Source organism: Papaver somniferum, chromosome 8, assembly GCF_003573695.1.
Source record: "Papaver somniferum cultivar HN1 chromosome 8, ASM357369v1, whole genome shotgun sequence".
In the NCBI taxonomy this organism is placed as follows: Eukaryota; Viridiplantae; Streptophyta; class Magnoliopsida; order Ranunculales; family Papaveraceae; genus Papaver; species Papaver somniferum.
Window position 1 is genome coordinate 163,018,418 of NC_039365.1, and position 18,172 is coordinate 163,036,589.

At 37.6% G+C, this 18,172-nt stretch overlaps 2 protein-coding genes, 1 non-coding gene and 1 pseudogene across 3 annotated transcripts; all 4 read left to right on the top strand.

The window, feature by feature from the left end:
* The first annotated feature begins 1,181 nt into the window (after positions 1-1,181).
* On the top strand, positions 1,182-1,902 carry LOC113303796 (histone H2B.3-like). The gene has a single exon (XM_026552878.1). It carries the CDS (start codon positions 1,256-1,258, stop codon positions 1,703-1,705), a length of 450 nt encoding a protein of 149 aa, XP_026408663.1. The 5' UTR covers positions 1,182-1,255; the 3' UTR covers positions 1,706-1,902.
* Positions 1,903-2,430: 528 nt separating this feature from the next.
* On the top strand, positions 2,431-5,253 carry LOC113301407 (annotated as a pseudogene).
* Positions 5,254-6,037: 784 nt separating this feature from the next.
* Positions 6,038-6,832, top strand: LOC113306352 (cullin-1-like). The gene has a single exon (XM_026555299.1). The coding sequence runs from the start codon at positions 6,038-6,040 to the stop codon at positions 6,830-6,832; it is 795 nt and encodes a 264-aa protein (XP_026411084.1).
* A 2,978-nt stretch (positions 6,833-9,810) lies between these two features.
* On the top strand, positions 9,811-9,884 carry TRNAN-GUU. The gene has a single exon. It is a non-coding gene; the product is annotated as a tRNA-Asn (tRNA).
* The last annotated feature ends 8,288 nt before the right edge of the window (positions 9,885-18,172 follow it).

Sequence of the window (18,172 nt, forward strand, 5' to 3'; positions counted from 1 at the left end):
TCCTTATGAAGCACATCCATCCGTATGAAACAAACCGCACCAATCATAGTACAGTACATTGTCGATCCATCAACTGGGATTAGCCCAGTTGGCTAGGGGTTGAACTCCCATGTGATAGGCTAGGGGTTCAATTCCGGTTACTGTCTGAGAACAAGTCTTATGGTGGAACCCAGCCTATTCCAAGTGTGGAAAAATCATGGAATGTCAAGTCTAGTGGCTTCCAAGTTGGGGTCTTCCACAGAAAATCCAAGGAGGGTTCCATGGTTTCTTGGAAGGGTTCGTGGAATCCATTTGAACGCCAATAAGAATAGCGCTAAACGCTAATAAGATTAGCGCTAAAAAACGCTATTAAGAATAACGTTTCTTTTTTATCCGTAGGTTTAAAATGAGTTGTTGAAATCTAACGGCTGGGAAAAAAGCGCTATTCGTAGAGCAAGTCTTATTGTGGAATCCAAACTATTTCAAGTGTGGAAAAATCATGGAATGTCAAGTCTAGTGGCTTCCATGTTGGGGTCTTCCACAGAAAATCCAAGCAAGGTTCCACATCCATCTGAACGCCAATACGAATAGCGTTAAACGCAATTAAGAATGGAGCTAAAAAACGTAATTAAGAATTGCGTTTTTTTATCCATAGATTAAAATGAGTTGTTGAAATCTAACGGCTGAAAAAAAAGCTTCATTCTTAATTGCGTTTTTTTAGCTCCATTCTTAGTTGCGTTTTTGTAGCTCCATTAATAATAGCGTTTTTACAATTCCACCATTACACTTGCGCTTCCATCCACAGTTCCAAGTGCACATGTGGCTTGGAAGATGGAAGATGGATGGATTCCACCATAAGACTTGCTCTTAATAGCGTTTTTTTAGTGCTATTAAAAATAGCGTTTTCACTATTCCACCACTACACTTGCACTTCCATCCACAGTTCCAAATGTTGAAGTAGCGTGGAAGGTGGAACTCTTCCACCATAAGACTTGCTCCCATAAAAAAGAAAACATTGTCGATCCGCATAAAATAAAGTACCTATAATCAATGGTGAATACTGTCGATCCGTATGGAACAAATTACCTTCACCATAATCAACGGTGAATACTGTCGATCCGTATGAAATAAATCTCACCAATCATACTCTACCAACGGCCCTATATAAACAACCCCACTTTCTTCTTTCAAGTTTCAATTTCACACCAAACAACACCTTTACTCTCTTTTCTTACTCTGAAAAAACATTTCATTTTCTGGTCAAGTTTCCGTTCAAATGGCACCCAAAGCAGAGAAGAAACCAGCAGAGAAGAAGCCAGCTGAAAAGAAACCCGCCGAGGAAAAGAAAGCTGAGAAAGCACCAGCAGAGAAGAAACCCAGAGCCGAGAAGAAGTTACCAAGCAAGGATGCTTCATCAACAGATAAGAAGAAGAAGAAATCAAAGAAATCAGTTGAGACTTACAAGATCTACATTTTCAAAGTTCTGAAACAAGTTCATCCTGATATTGGTATTTCAAGTAAAGCTATGGGTATCATGAACAGTTTCATTAATGATATCTTTGAGAAACTTGCTGCTGAATCGTCCAGATTGGCAAGGTACAACAAGAAGCCAACTATCACTTCTCGAGAGATCCAAACTGCTGTTCGTCTTGTTCTTCCTGGTGAATTAGCTAAACATGCTGTTTCTGAGGGTACCAAAGCTGTTACTAAGTTTACTAGTTCTTAATTGCTGTTTCTGCTCTTTAGGTTTTACGAATTGGGGTTCTTCTGTTCTTTTGTCTTAGTGGTTTCATATTTGGGAATTATGGTTTCACATATGTAATTAGTAGTCTTGTCAATCTTCGGAGGAATGTCAATTTCAAATCCAATATCTTGTTTGTGTCTTAAATTTTTGAAATGAATCAATTGAAACCCATTTTGAAATCTGGAAGTGTTAATTTATCTGAATCTGAATTACATACACTGCATTTTTATTTATTTTTCACCGTTTCATTTAAATAGACACAAATAAGTAAAAACAAAGAGTATTATTGGCTTCATTGGTAGGATTTCTGCTTAGGACTAGTGAATTGTTAGGGGCTCTAAGTGAAATGAAATGTGTCAATTAGTTCAGGTTATCTTACCATGTGGCCTTAGCTTATTCTTATGCCAAACTTTAGATAATCTGCAGCATTGAGGTTCAACCCGAGTCCCTAACTACTAAGAAGGGGAACACAACCATAGAGAGGTTTTATATGTTGTTTTCTTTCTAACTCTGAGTATGCAATTTCCTTGGCTTTTGTTTCTTCTGGATGCTGTGAAGTGGGTTCTGTGAGGTGGGGATGCGTTATGGGATCCTGCTGCGATGGTGTTTGTAAGAGGTACATACATTTTCTTGCAAAATCTAATTTAAAATGTGAAGGCGCAAAAATTTAATCGAAGGTGTAAAATTTCAGTGATTTATTTGAAGAATTGATTCAAAACCATTCACATGGAAGCTTTAATTGTTAACTACACGGCAAAGGAAAATTAAAAGCCTCTGAAGTGGTCAGTTTTCTGTCGGTGCGGGGGCTTGCAATTCTTCTGGCTTGATGGCATTTTGATAAAGAAGAAAGAAACTTGGAGACTTGCTTGAGGACCATTCAATTAAAGGTATTTTCTGATTTTCCTTGACTTTTTAATTTGTCATAATGTGTTAGAAGTCAGGGATTGAGTAGCTACTGCTCCTCATGGCAGGTAGTAAATTGTTATTCTTATGCATTTTTCCCTTTTCGGTTTTACTGATAGGTTAATTACAGTTGTTCATACAATAAGAGTAGGCGTCGCGATCTTATTCCCATTGTTCCAGAAGAAGTTAAACTTGGAGCTATGCGATGAAAACTTTGTTGTTTTATGCATCTGTGTAAGGAAGTTCTAGAGTAGAACACAGTATCTCAATGGGAATAAGAGTAGGCTTTGTATCTATTATCTTCAACGATACTTGGGACATTTGCAGCATTCATTAGAAACTGTGCCATCTAGCTAACACAATATCTCAACTAGAACCTTTAAGATCTTCATTATTTTTAGCCAAACAAAAGACATGGATTTTGACTTGTTTGATTACTTTGTTGACCTCAACTGTAGCGTGTAGGGTCTTCTAAGACAGTTGCCTTTCTTCATTTCCAAATAGATCAACATATACCAGTAGTGATAGGGAGCCAGAGGTGCACTGACTCACACACTGTAGATTATGGAATCTGTACAGTTAGGAAGGAACCATTGGCGACCAACACTGCTTATGAAGTAGTCCCAAACCTGAGCAGAGAATTTGCACTCTGCAGTGAAAGAGGAGATGAGTAGCCAACTCACCTACAGAGCAACAAAGAAAAGCTCATTTATCAACAGCTTCCCTCTCTTGTAGATGGTATCCATGGTGACTAATCTTTTGTAGCACGCCAGCCAAAGAAATAAATAACCCTATATTGTGAGACTGTGGCTAGACCAAACACTAAAATTAAGTTTTGTGCTCGTTTTTTTCTTTCTTTCTGGATTGCTGAATGACAAGATTTGACAGTGAGTAACCCTGATCTATGTTCCATGTGATAAGTGTCTTCACCCATTCCACTAAAAGACATCTCGACAGCATAGTTTAAACAAACTTGTTCTATTTAAATCTGAGTCCTGAAAAAATCTTCTGTCAAGACCCAAGTTCTAAGAGCCATCTGCATTAACAGTTGCTGTACATTTGCAAATAGTTCATTTTTTAGTTGAGGCAATTTGAGACCCAATGTTCCCAGGAAAAGCACTGAGTTACCATCTCCAACTCTGATAAGGGAGTTGCCTTTAAACAGTACCCGGTGTTTTGAATTTCTTCCATAGACCACATGTATGAGCATGCTTGAGAGGTTTAGTTTCTTTACCAGAACCCGGCGAACCATATAAGGAAACATTAGATTTTTCTCCTAAGATAAGTAATATCTAGTTCGACATATTTTTGTGCTGCATGTTTGATAAGCCTTCAATAATGTTAGGATATATTAAAAAGGAAATACGAGACAGGTTAAGAGGTGATATCCTTTGAATCCACCAGCTATCTTTTCTGGTGGTCCAGAACAAATGTCAGATCCTGTAAAAGATATAACAAGTAGCAAGTGGAGTATTCCATGTCTGGTATTCATAATCTTTGATTTTCTTAAGCTGTGGGTGAAAGGATGCCAATTGTTCATCTGTTATGCAGAACCATGGAACTTCATTAGCCAATTACAGGATACATTCAGATATTCAAAGATAAGTAACACTTCTATTTATACAACTCAAATTCAACAGCTTCAAAACACAAACTCATCTAACTGTCAATCCTTTCATTCATTCTGAATCTTATTTCCATCACATCCATAATGCCTGCTTCAACAATGGCTCTCTCTTCTCCTTCTCTTGCTGGAAAGGCAGTAAAACTGACACGTCCATTCCAGAAGGTGAAGGAAGAATCACCATGCTCTTTCAGAAAAAGACAGTGGCAAAACCTGCTAAATCATCCACACCAGCAGTTTCATCTAATAGCCCATGGTACGGTCCTGACCGAGTTAAATACTTGGGACCCTTCTCTGGAGAATCTCCATCTTACCTGAATGGTGAATTCCCTGGTGATTATGGTTGGGATACCACCGGGCTATCTGCCGATCCCGAAACTTTTGCTAAGAACCGCGAGCTTGAAGTGATTCACTGTAGATGGGCAATGCTTGGAGCTCTAGGATGCATCTTTCCCGAATTACTCTCACGTAATGGTGTAAAATTCGGAGAGGCCGTTTGGTTCAAAGCCGGAGCACAAATTTTGAGTGAGGGTGGATTGGACTACCTAGGGAACTCAAGTTTGGTACATGGTCAAAGCATTTTAGCTATTTGGGCTACACAAGTTATCTTGATGGGAGCAGTTGAGGGTTACCGTGTTGCTGGTGGACCACTTGGTGAAATTGTCGACCCACTTTATCCTGGTGGCAGTTTTGACCCACTTGGACTTGCTGATGATCCAGAGGCTTTCGCTGAGTTGAAGGTGAAGGAGATAAAGAATGGAAGATTGGCAATGTTCTCCATGTTCGGATACTTCGTTCAAGCTATTGTGACCGGTAAAGGACCTTTGGAGAACTTGGCTGATCATCTTGCTGATCCTGTTAGCAAAAATGCTTGGGCTTTCGCCACAAATTTTGCCCCTGGGAAGTAAATGTAGAGGCCATGTAAAAAGTTGGTTAGATTTGTGACATGGATTGTTCTTAACAACTATAAGATTAACCAATTTGTGATGCAATTAGATCAAGTTGTGACACCTTCTAAATTAATTTCGAAACATTCTTTGCACTTTCTGGGTGCAACATGGAATTTTATAGTCAAGTTGTTTCTGAAATTCTAATGAACGTTATATTCGCATCTTGGATATCAGTAGTTTAAACAAGACCTTTTTCCAAATCTCACTTGGCTCCAATTGATCAATTGAATTTCTGCACCTTCAAACGACTAGTATGTTGATACGGTAGTTAGTGGGAATGTACCCAGTACTGCACCAAAGTGGTACTGTATGTTAATCCCTGGTTTGGTTTCTTTTGCAGCTTTGCTTGTAACCCCAGACTGAATGTTGTACACTTCATTCACTTGATTCAATGTAATGAAAATACATGGGCCTAAGACCGGAGGCATTCCCAAATGTAGTAATCCGCAGATTTTTCAACAGTCAAGTGTGAGTGAATGGTTCAAGTAACGAGGATAACTCATTAGCAACAATTCCTGCAACCAAGCCTACCTAGTAACCAAACCAAGGACATCCAGTTATGTGAAAGGTTAGGGTTTCATGGACCATGTGACTCCCTCGTCTGCATAATTATTTTTATATAGCACTACACGGTTTAGGAAGCATGGCTGGCTGTTTCCTTAGTATAGCAACTGTACCAAAAAAAGAATTACATTCTAAATGGGGCTACTCTTCTTTCCCTATAAAAATAAGTTCATGGCCTGAAGTTTTTCTCATTAGCTTTCTTTTCTTCCTTTGTCTTTGGTCACTTTTAAATTGTCTGAGTTTAGGGTCTGGAGTTGAGGTAGTTTGGGCACAATGAATACGCCAGTGGTAGAGTTGGAGGAAGGGTGGGCAATCCTGCAGATGGGGATCACAAAGGTGATAAATATTATTGAAGGCGTCCCTGGTGAAACAGCCATGGACGCGGCTTTTTATATGAAGCTATACACAGCAGCTTACAATATGTGCAATCAGAAACCTCCTCATCATTATATCACACAGCTTTACGAAAGATATGAAGGTGTTTATAATGATTACTTGCAATCAAAAGTTTTACCAGCCATTCAAGAGAAGCGTGATAACGTATCTATGTTGCAAGAACTCGTTAAGAGGTGGGTAAGTTATAAAGATATGGTAAGGAGGCTTTCTCAACCTTTCAATTTTCTCAATCGCAATTATGTTGCGCATAAAAACCTTCCAATGTTCAAAGATGTTGGGTTTGGTTGCTTCCTTGAAATTGTTGGTGCAGAGATTGAAGTTCAGGTTAAGGATGCTGTACTTTCGTTGATTAATAAAGAACGTGAAGGAGAGGAAATCGATCAAACGTTGGTCAAGAATGTTTTAGAGATTTTTGTTGACATTGGAAATGAAAATGACGCACAAAATATGGAATATTACGTTAATGATTTTGAAACACCGTTTTTGAATGATACAGCGGATTATTATTCTAGGAAAGCTTCAAATTGGACACGAGAAGAGTATGCGATGAAGGCCGAGGAATGTTTGAAAACGGAGAAAGATAGGGCCTCTCATTATTTGCACTCTAGTACTGAGGAGAAGTTACTGAAGATTGTTCAGGATGTGCTTAATACTGCTTATACAATTGCGTGAAAAGGAGCACTACCACAGTGGTAGTACCACTACCATGTATCTCTTAGAGATGGCACATCAAACCGGCAATCTCTCGATGATTGACGCTTGTTTTCTAAGTTAACCATTTTTTGTTTTGCTTTGCTCAATTCTACTGTATTATTACTGTCAGCACTTTGATTGCGACTCTTGATTTTTCTAATGGGAAAATTAGGGGGAGACCCCAAAAAAATAATATTCTTATTGTGAGGCCCAAAATTAATTTTGGGTACCGTGACACCCATAATTATTTACGTGACACCCATAATTATATGAAATTATCAAAAATGTGTGCATGATGGATTATGCATCTGCATGACGGGTTATGCATCAGGGGTATAATTGACAACGCAACTTGAATATAACATATCTAAAAATCCGCGCCTTTGAAATTTACAAATTTTATATCGTTGGAAATCTTTTAAAGAGAGATACGCAACGAGTACAAACAACAATATCAAATTTTTGTTTTTCACGAAAAAAACGGAGGTGATCATCGTTTTAGGAAAAAATTTCAAAAACTTGATACATAACCATTATGCAGCCACCAAAATCGATGCATAATGCATTATGCAGACGCATAACGAATTATGCAACCATTTTCTCGACTGCATAACAAGTTATGCACCTGCATAAAAAATTATGCATCTATAACAAGTTATGTAACCATTGTTTTGGTTGATTTTAGTGCGTACATAAATAATTGATGCATAATGCAGTATGCATCCATATTCACGGATGCATATCAGGTTATGCATCTATTTTCTCGATGCATAAAAGATTGTGCAACAATTTTCTTGATGCATAATGCATTATGCAGTCATATTTTCGGATCTATTTTCACGACTGCATAACATGTTATGTAGATATTATTGTAGGTGCATGACAAGTTATGCAACCTTATTTTTTGTTGGTTTTAATACTAAGAGAAAAGTAGTTGCATAACGTGTTATGCAACCATTTTCTGGATTGCATAACAAGTTATGCAAAAAATAAATAAATGCCGCAGAACGTGTTATGCAACAAATTTCGAGAATGCATAACAAGTTATGCAACAAATTTTGTAGATGCATAACCTGTTATGCATCACTGTTCACACCTCCATTTTCTTTTAAATACATGTCACACGCACACCAAACCCATCTGCACTTCCATCTTGCTGTCTTGCACCAGGCCTATGCTTGCTTCCATCTCAACTCTACTTCTGCAACACAACCCTGCTCAGTGCATCAGCTTCCACTGCCATACACCACCTGAGATGCCACTATCTTTCTTCTTTGAGTTCACAACCATTCCATTAAACCTCAGCTCATAACTTGAGCTTTATTCTCGGCACCACCATTTCAGCTTATAACCAGTACCACCAATTCTTCTTCCAGGCAACAGCTCACAATAGCAACACCAACTTAACTTTCAGTAATTTCATGGAGACCCAAGCTGAGTGTTTATTGAAAAGGCTACAAGGAAGAGGGTTTCATGTAGAGAAACGACAAGCTTCACTTGTGCTTTGTTGGCAGAGGAGGGAGCTGGTATCGGCATCATCTTGGAGATGTTAAGAAGAACTTCTTTTTTTGCAGGCAGGAGGAGGAATTCACAAGCAACACTTTCATAAGGTGTCGCTTTAGTACTCTTTAATCTGAGTGTTTTTTGATGTTTTATTTGAAAGAAATGGGATCTGAAACAAAACCACTGAGAATTAGAAGATTTAATTTCATTGCTTCTTTGCAGAGACACATAAGTGAAATCATAGATCCATCGAGGGTTGAGAGTTTCCGTTAAAGTGAAGGTACAGATTCATCGAGGGTCAAGGACAAATGTAAGTTCAGATTCACTGAGGACAAAGAGGTTTGAGGGTTTTTGTTGTTGTAGGGATTGTTATAAAGAACTGAAATAATTAGAGTCATTTCGTTTTGTTTTGAAATCCCTAATTCTCGATCCATCAATATGTGCACCTTGGGAATAATTTCGCACCCCCCAAGTTCAATCATACTCATATTTTTCTCTTTCCCAAGTTCAGCAATCATACTCATCTTCTTCTCTTTCCCAAGCTCATCAACCCCAAACTCATATGACCCAGAAAACCCCCGAAATCTTTTGTTGCTGCTGCGTTGGAAGAAGTCTTCAATCTGATTACCCTAGATTCAAAACAACCCAACTGTTATTGCAAATAACCCTGCAATTCCACTACCATTAGCATCAACTCCATTTTTTTTATACGGATCCATGAAGTCTCCATCTCGATTTGGCAGCGGCTGTTTGAAGAATTGATTCCCTCAATTCCTTTGAATTGAGGTCGACAGAGAGACGAGAAGCACATAAGAAAAAGAGAGAAATAAGAGAAGAGAAAAATAAACCGGAACATAATTTTATAAATTCTGGGTTTGTGAGAAATTTTCTCACATAAAATGGGTGTGCGCTTGAGTTTTTTTGGGCGTGGGTTTCACAGTGGAAAAATCTGGGAAAATGGATCTCCCTGTAGTTTTCACTTTTCTAATTATAGATATGTTTACCAATCTATTGCTGCAATAACGACGACTACATGTTACGTTAGAAACAATGATTGGGCTTTCGTCACAAATTTTGACCCTGGAAAGTGAATGCAGCTATGTAAAAGATTAGCTAGATTCATCATCCATTCATTACTTACTTGGGTTGTTCTTGATAACTGTAAGAACATATGTCTAAATCAAGTTGTGCCCCCTTTCTTGATATTTAAACATTCTTTTTACTTCCTCGGTGCAACATGGAATTATACATTCACGTTATGATTGAACTTCTAATGAACATTCACTGTTTAAACATGACCTTTTTCGTTACCTGAGGGAGTGAAGGCAATTGCCACCCCCAAAGCCAGTCGCGCGCTTTCCAAGATGCCAAAGATCTGTTGCAGGATGGGATGCTGTTTTTTACTTTACTTTTGATTCTAATTTCAGTAGATTTGTGCTTTTTCAATAAACAAAGCTGGAATAGCTCAGCTGGTTAGAGCGTGTGGCTGTTAACCACAAGGTCACAGGTTCAATCCCTGTTTCTAGCGTTACTTTTTTGTACGATCAGAAAAACTTGAATACTTCCCCTAAAAGCCAGTCTATGACTACTTCCCTGTTGTTCTTTCCTTTGCCTTCTGCTGTTTTGCAGCAAAAGCTATCGAGGCCATCGCCTAAATGTGTCGAGACAATCTATGAGCTCATGATGAAGTGAAGCTGAAGAAAATGTGCCCTCTATGAGCTCAATTATTTTTACTTAAATTGGGATCTGATTTTCTCTAGTTTTTTTTTTTGGGCTGTGCTACTCCACGCGATAGCGTACAAATGGTTTATAAGCTAGCAGGTGCTAGCCGTTGGATATGTTAAGATCTCTTTTGTTTTCTTTATAAAGTTATACAACTGGCGACAAGTATCCAAAATATATGTTATTTCAAGTTGATCCTCCAATTTAATTTATATTCATCAATTACTCCATTTATCGAGTAAAAAATGGATTCTCTTCTACTTTTTGTTCCCTACACGGAGAGTTCAAATTTTGTTCCGTAGTAGTTCTAATGGCAGACTAGCAGTGTAAGGTTGGTTCTGATCGACACCCTTTACCAGAGAAGGGAACCCCAACACCATGGTATGTCGAACAAAAAGAAAGAGAAATGTGTCTCACAACTATAATTCCAACTCAAATGGACCGTTTAGAAATCATGAATGAAGAAATATTTCATAATACAAACCAAAATACTTGTCGACTAAATCAAATAAGACATTAACTTCGTGGATGTGCCTAATAAGTTTTGAGTAGTTTTAATCATTATCAATGGAAACACTTGAACTAAAAGAAAAATAAGTGCTCATTGATGGTTACTTTTGCATCTAGCTTATAGACTTGCTTATGGGCGTTGCATGCTGCTGCTCCCCATTGTTGAACTTCATTGTTGGACTGCATAGACAAAAAACAGTATTGCAATAAGATTTGTGCAATTGTTGGTAAAATAATTGACAAGAAATTGGGTATTATTAAGCAGTTTTAGTAAATACGTAACGGCTGTATATTTCTTCGCACATGTAAAAATTAACCATACCTAGGAAAGATTCAGGCTGGCTGTTTATCTCTCTGAAAGCTACTTTGTTCTTGCCTGCCATAGGGTGAATATACAACAAGCTTCAATGAATGGTAATAAAGAAATAAAGCAAATACTAAACATGTGCTAAGAGAAATTAATTCATGTCAATAGGTACCCTGTTTCCTGAACTTTTTCTTTGGTAGTTGTTCTTGAGTGTGGTCATCATCTAGTACTACCGGTGCGTCCAACCTACACAGTGTAAATAAGTAAAATTGGATCAACATAGAATCGAAAGTATACATAAATTACAATTGGAATACTTCCATGTGTAGAATTGCCGACATACCTTGTTGACTCCTTTGATTTTTTTCTTGCTTTCGTTTCGGTACTCTTCCGTTTGTTGTTAAGCTTGTCAATCCATGATTTCATAGCTCCATTTTTTCCTTTACGTTTCACAATAGGAGGATCAACCAATAAATCCTGAATCTTTGGAAGGCTTTCCACTGTTTTTTCATGGCTTGTAATGTTTGCATTCTGTGTTGTATCGGACGGACTTTCAGCATTAACTTGAGAGTCTTTTATCATTTTTTCGATATCTTCTAAAGCTTTCTGTAATACTTGAACTGCGGCATTGTATATTGGGACAGATATAGAGCCTTTAGCTGCAATATTTATCGCATTTTGACAAAGTTCGCTATATCTAATTGTAACTGCATCCCTACTATCAGGTACAATGTCTTCACCTTGGTCAAACACTGCTGCTCCAGATTTGGCATCTCTTGTCCACTGCTTTAGTACCTACTGAGTCGGAAGATTCTGAATATTCTCAACTACCAAAACCTTCAATATACGTCTACACAAATACCCTGCGAATTCATATAGCAAACAGCTGCATTGAGCGCTCTTATCAAAAGAGTTAAATACCACTGTCCGAAATTTATGATTGTATCCAACTCTAGATAAGTGGTAAGTGGACGTTGTTACGCTCATTTCAACCTTCTCATGAGAATAACGAAAGCATTCAGTTAACCGCTCTTAGAACTTTTTAAAATTGTCTTGGTGTATAGTAGAGCTGCATTTTCTTCGATACCCGTTCCGATCCTTTTAAAAAATTGTTAGAGCATTGCTCGGTCGAACTTGCATGCGTTGCTATCTCAAACATGTTTGTCAATGTTAGTGATCAAAACTATAAGTCTTGATTTCTAGTCTATTATAGCTAAGTCTCGGACTAGGATAGAAAGTGTAGTTGAGCTCAAGGAGTTATGGCGATTCTTCATACAAGTAGAAGAACTACTCAAGGAACCGGTGGAACTTCTCGACAAAAAGGTATGTGAAGACTTGAACTTATCTGTCACTCAAAAGTATATCTACTCCTTCTCCTACTCTTTGAGACAAGAAGTCGTATGCTATATATATAGACTTGGATTATACACATTTAGTATTTCGAGCCGAGTATACCTCGCCTATCTATATCTCGAAATATGTGTTGGTAAGCTTTTCGCTTTAACCGAGTTTATCTTTACCATGTGACGAAAGTCATAATATGTTTCAATCATCTTGAAAATTGCTTTGACGAGAAATGGTGTAACAACTATATAACGTCCTCTAAGAATGTTTCAATGATTGGAATGAGAGTTTAGATTACATAACCAATGGTGGACATAAGAATTGTTATGGAAAGATATTTATGTATAAGTCTTATTCCTTGAACCAAAGTTTGCGAACTTTATTGATCAAGAGAAACGGAAGAATGGCGTGAGCCAAGTCCGCGAACTCAGTCCGTGAACTGCCGCTCAAACCCGAGAATTTCTGCTGGAGTTGACAAACTACTTGCGTGAAGCTAAGTCCGCGAACTCAGTCTGCGAACCCAGTCCGCGAACCGGCGAAGTTCTCATAACCGAGAATTTCTGCTAAAGTTTGTAAACTCTACTCGGTAACTTAAATCCGCGAACCTAGTCTGCGAACTTGAGAAGGTTATATATCTGAAGATGATTTCTGAACTTAAACTTAAAAAGACTAAGGAATGCAGTTTGCAAACCGTGGCTATAAAAGTTCATGAACCGATTCAAATGAATCAAATCATCTTTGCTTCAATTGTGTCTTGTGTAGAACATGATATTTCCTTGAAATTGAACAACTCTATAACTAGTTCATTTGAAGTCATTCAAACTAGTTATGGTGAAGAAGAACATGGTTGATATGAAATGCTCATATGACTAACCTTTTGGTTAACTATTGTTGAACCAACAAGTGCATACGTTTGGGTATGGTTAACAAACCTAGATGCGTGCATTGTCAAGTGTGTATAACAAGCTAATTTTTCGATCTAACGGTTGAGAAATATTAGCTTGAATCTAAATCAGGTTTTCATCTAACGGTGAATATTGAATTCTTTGTTACTAAGCTAATATTGATTGCAAACCCTGATTTGAAAGACTATATAAAGGAGACATCTAGTATTGTGCAAAACTAATCCCCACACCTTACGTGTGATACTAGTTTGCCTGCTAGAGTCGATTCTCCTTTAACCTTTGGTTTTCTTCTTCTAAAACCAAGTTAACGACTTAAAGACTTCATTGGGATTGTGAAGCTAGACCGATAGTACTTTTATCGTAGTTGTGTGATATGATCTTGCATGTTCTATCGTACGAGTACAATCAGATTGATTGGCTTGAGATTGATAACTCCGATAGGCAAGATATAAAAAGTAATCACAAACATCTTCGTCTCATTGTTTGTGATTCCGCAACATCTTGTATCGCTACCATACGATTAAGATTATTGTGAGGTGATTGATAACTCTAGGCTGTTCTTCGGGAATATAAGACCGGATTATCAATTGGTTCCTGTTCACCTTGATTATTATCAAAAGATGGAACAAAACATTTAGGGTTTATCTGTGGGAGACATATTGATCCTTTGATAGACTTGTCTGTGTGAGACAGATTTGTTTATTGTCAAAGCCTACGATTTTGGGTCGTAGCAACTCTTAGTTGTGGGTGAGATCAGCTAAGGGAATCAAGTGCACAGTATCCTGCTGGGATCAGAGGCGTAGGGAGTACAACTGTATCTTGGATCAATGGGAGACTGATTGGGGTTCAACTACAGTCCAGTCCGAAGTTATCTTGGAGTAGGCTAGTGTCTTTAGAGGCTTAATACAACGTGTGTTCAATATGGACTAGGTCCCGGGGTTTTTCTGCATTTGCGGTTTCCTCGTTAACAAAATCTCTGGTGTCTGTGTTATTTCAATTTACGCATTATATTGTTTTATCTTTATAATTGAAATAATACAGGTTGTGCGCTAGATCATCAATTAGAGTAATCCAACCTTTGGTTGTTGATTGTCATTGATTGATCCTTGGATATTGGTCTTTGGTATCATCCAAGTTATTCCTTGTATTTGATTAGAACTCGCGGTTCTTGCTTGAGTAAATCAAATCAAGAAAAGAGGTGTAAACTCGTTGATATACTTTTGATTGATTGAGTCTTGTTGATTCTCTTAAAAGTATATTCGAGTTTGTCCATACATATTTCTAAGCAAAATATTGGATGTGGTTGTTAGACCCACGCCTTTTCAATTGGTATTAGAGCAGGCAAACACGTTAAAGACCTTACAAGTCTGTGTTTGTAGCGATCTGACTCTATGAACAGTAGTGCTATCTCAATAAATGCACCACCAGATCCAGGGATTTCATAATTCTCTTCCATGACTGACTTGATAAAATCTGTAGAAGAAATTCTATCTAAACCTCCACCAGGTTTAAAATCCCTTGAAGTATTTTCAGGGCTTGAAAAGAAGCTTGAGAGCTTATCTCTTGATGTTGAGTTATACCTCCAGAAATAGCAAGAATCTCTTGACAGGCTAAATCAAGTTATGATGAATACTATTCATGTTGAGGTTGATATTGATTTACTAATCAGTGAGAGCAATGCTCCTCCTCTGCATAATCCAATTTCTTGTGATATACTAAACGAATTGCAAGAGGAGTTTAAATCTCAGTCATCTGAGTGTATCACCTCAAAGCATGAATTGATTCGTTGCTCAATTCCTGATACTTCTTATCTAGATAATAGTATTGTATTCTTTTATGAAGAATCTAGGACGTATCTTTTTATCAAAAGAGTTTCCCTTCGCAGTACTAAAAACTATCTGCAGAAACTGTTTTTTATAAGTTGGAAAACAAGAAATCAGAAACACAAATCTTTTTGGATTCTCTTGAAGTTCTTTGATAGACTTATAAAAATAGTTGTTAGAGCATTGCTCGGTCGAACTCGCATACGTTTCTATCTCAAGCATGTTTGTCAATGTTAGTGTCAAAACTATAAGTCTTGATTTGTAGTATACTATAGCTAAGTCTCGGACTAGGATATAAAGTGTAGTTGAGCTCAAGGACTTCATGGAGATTCATCATACAAGAAGAAGAACTACTCAAGGAACCGGTGGAACTTCTCGACAAAAAGGTATGTGAAGACTTGAACTTATCTGTCACTCAAAAGTCTATCTACTCTATCTCATACTTCTTGAGATAAAAAGTCGTATGCTATATATATACTTAGATTATACACAATTGGTATTTCGAGCCGAGTATACCTCTCCTATCTATATCTCGAAATATGTGTTGGTAAGCGTTTCGCTTCGACCATGTTTATCTTTACCTAGTGACGAAAGTCATGATATGTTTCAATCACTTTGAAAATTGCTTTGACGAGAAATGGTGTGACAACTATATAACAACCTCTAAAAATGTTTCAATGGTTGGAATGAGAGTTTAGATTACATAACCAATGATGGACATAAGTATTATTGTGGAAACACATATGTGCATAAGTCCTATCCCTTGAACCAAAGTTTGCAAACTTTGTTGATCAAGAGAAACCGGAAGAATGTCTTGTTTCCAAGTCCGCGAACTGCCGAACTTCTCATCCCGAGAAATTCTGCTGGCGTTGAAAAACTTGTTGCGTGAGTACCAGTCCGCGAACCGGCGAAAAGTCTTTGCCGAGATTTTCTACTGGAGTTTGTAAACTCTGCCCGGTTGCTTAAGTCCGCGAACCTAGTGTGCGAACTTAAGAAGGTTATATATCTGAAGATGATTTCTGAACTTAAACATATAAAGACTAAAGAATGCAATTTTCAAACCGTGGCTATCAAGTTCATGAATCGATTCGAGTGAATCAAATCATCTTTGCTTCAATTGTATCTTGTGTAGTACATAAGATTTCCTTGCAATTGAACAACTCTCTAACTAGTTCATTTGAAGTCATTTGAACTAGTTATGGTGAAGAAGAACAAGGTTGGTATGAGATGCTCATATGGCTAACCTTTTGGTTAACTATTGTTGAACCAACAATGTACACGTTTGGGTATGGTTAACAAACCTAGAAGCGTGCGTTTCACTTGTGTATAACAAGCTAAGTTTTCGATCTAACGGTTGAGAAATATTAGCTTGAATCTAAATCAGGTTTCATCTAACGGTGGATATTGTTTGCTTTGTGACCAAGGCGAAACCCTGATTTGAAAGACTATATAAAGGAGACATATAGTATTGTGAAAAACTAATCCCCACACTTCACGTGTGATACTAGTTTGCGTGCTACAGTCGTTTCTCCTTTAGCCTTTGGTTTTCTTCTTCTAAAACCAGGTTAACGAATTTGATACTTCATTGGGATTGTGAAGCCAGACCGATACTACTTTTATCATAGTTGTGTGATCTGATCTTGCATCTTCTATTGTACGAGTGCAATCAGATTGATTGGCTTGAGATTAATATCTTCGATAGGCAAGATATAAAAAGTAGTCACAAACATCTTCGTCTCATTGTTTGTGATTCCGTAACATCTTGTTTCGCTACCATACGATTAAGATTGTTGTGAGGTGATTGATGTAGGCTGTTATTCGGGAATATAAGACCATATTATCAATTGGTTCTTGTTCACCTTGATTATTATCATAAGACGGAACAAAAAATTTAGGGTTTTTCTGTGGGAGACAGATTGATCCTTTGATATACTTGTCTATGTGAGACAGATTTGTTTACTGTGAAAGCCTGCGATTTTGGATCGTAGAAACTCTTAGTTGTGGGTGAGATCAGCTAAGGGAATCAAGTGCACAGTATCCTGCTGGGATCAGAGGCGTAGGGAGTACAACTGTACCTTGGATCAGCGGGAGACTGATTGGGTTCAACTACAGTCCAGTCCGAAGTTAGCTTGGAGTAGGCTAGTGTCTGTAGCGGCTTAATACAGTGTGTGTTCAATATGGACTAGGTCCCGGGGTTTTTCTGCATTTGCGGTTTCCTCGTCTGGTGTCTGTGTTATTTAATTTTCCGCATTATATTGTTTTATCTTTATAATTGAAATAATACAGGTTGTGCGTTAGATCATCAATTAGAGTAATCCAACCTGTGGTTGTTGATTGTCATTGATTGTCATTGATTGATCTTTGGATATTGGTTTTTGGTGCCATCCAAGTTATTCCTTGTATTTGATTAGTACTCGCAGTTTCTGTTTGAGGAAATCAAATCAAGAGAGAGAGAGAGATATAAACTCGTTGATGTACTTTTAATTGATTGAGTCTTGTTGATTCTCTTAAAAGTATATTCGAGTTTGTCCATACAGATTGCTAAGCGAAATATTGGTTGGTGTTGTTAGACCCACGCTTTTTCAACAGTTCCTTGGGTATTTCTCAACACTACAAGATTTAAGAGTTGTTGGAAAGAAACTCTTTCTTGGTGCCATGGTAAGCAAGACATTATTCACCTTAACACAACTTGTTTGTGTTGAAAGTGCATCCTCACCAAGAAATGCCCTGCTATGTATACGGTGAGGGAAGCACAACAACTGGGGCGCACAGATTATATTCAGTAAGGCTGTAGAATTCAATTTGACTTTTCTAAAAAGGTATGTCTATAAACTTGAGCAAGTTTTATGTTTTTATTAATTGTTTGAGTACTTATAATGATCCATGTACCTTGATTATCGTTCATTTATACCTAACTTGATCTGTGTTTAAGGTTCTTAAATATTTAGGTTTGAAAACATTAGTTAGGGATGTTTGGACTTCATGGTACACATACCAAGTATGCATAACATAATTTAAAACCAAAATCCAGGGGTTTAAGTTCGCAAACCCTGTCTGCATACTGCTCCAGGATACAAAAATTCGTTTGCAAACTCATATGCATACTTGACGTCGATATTTAGTAAACTTGTTTTGTCCGTAACTTCTTCTTACGAACTCGGATTGACCTCATTCATTTTGCACTCTCTTCCTATTTGAATTCTCT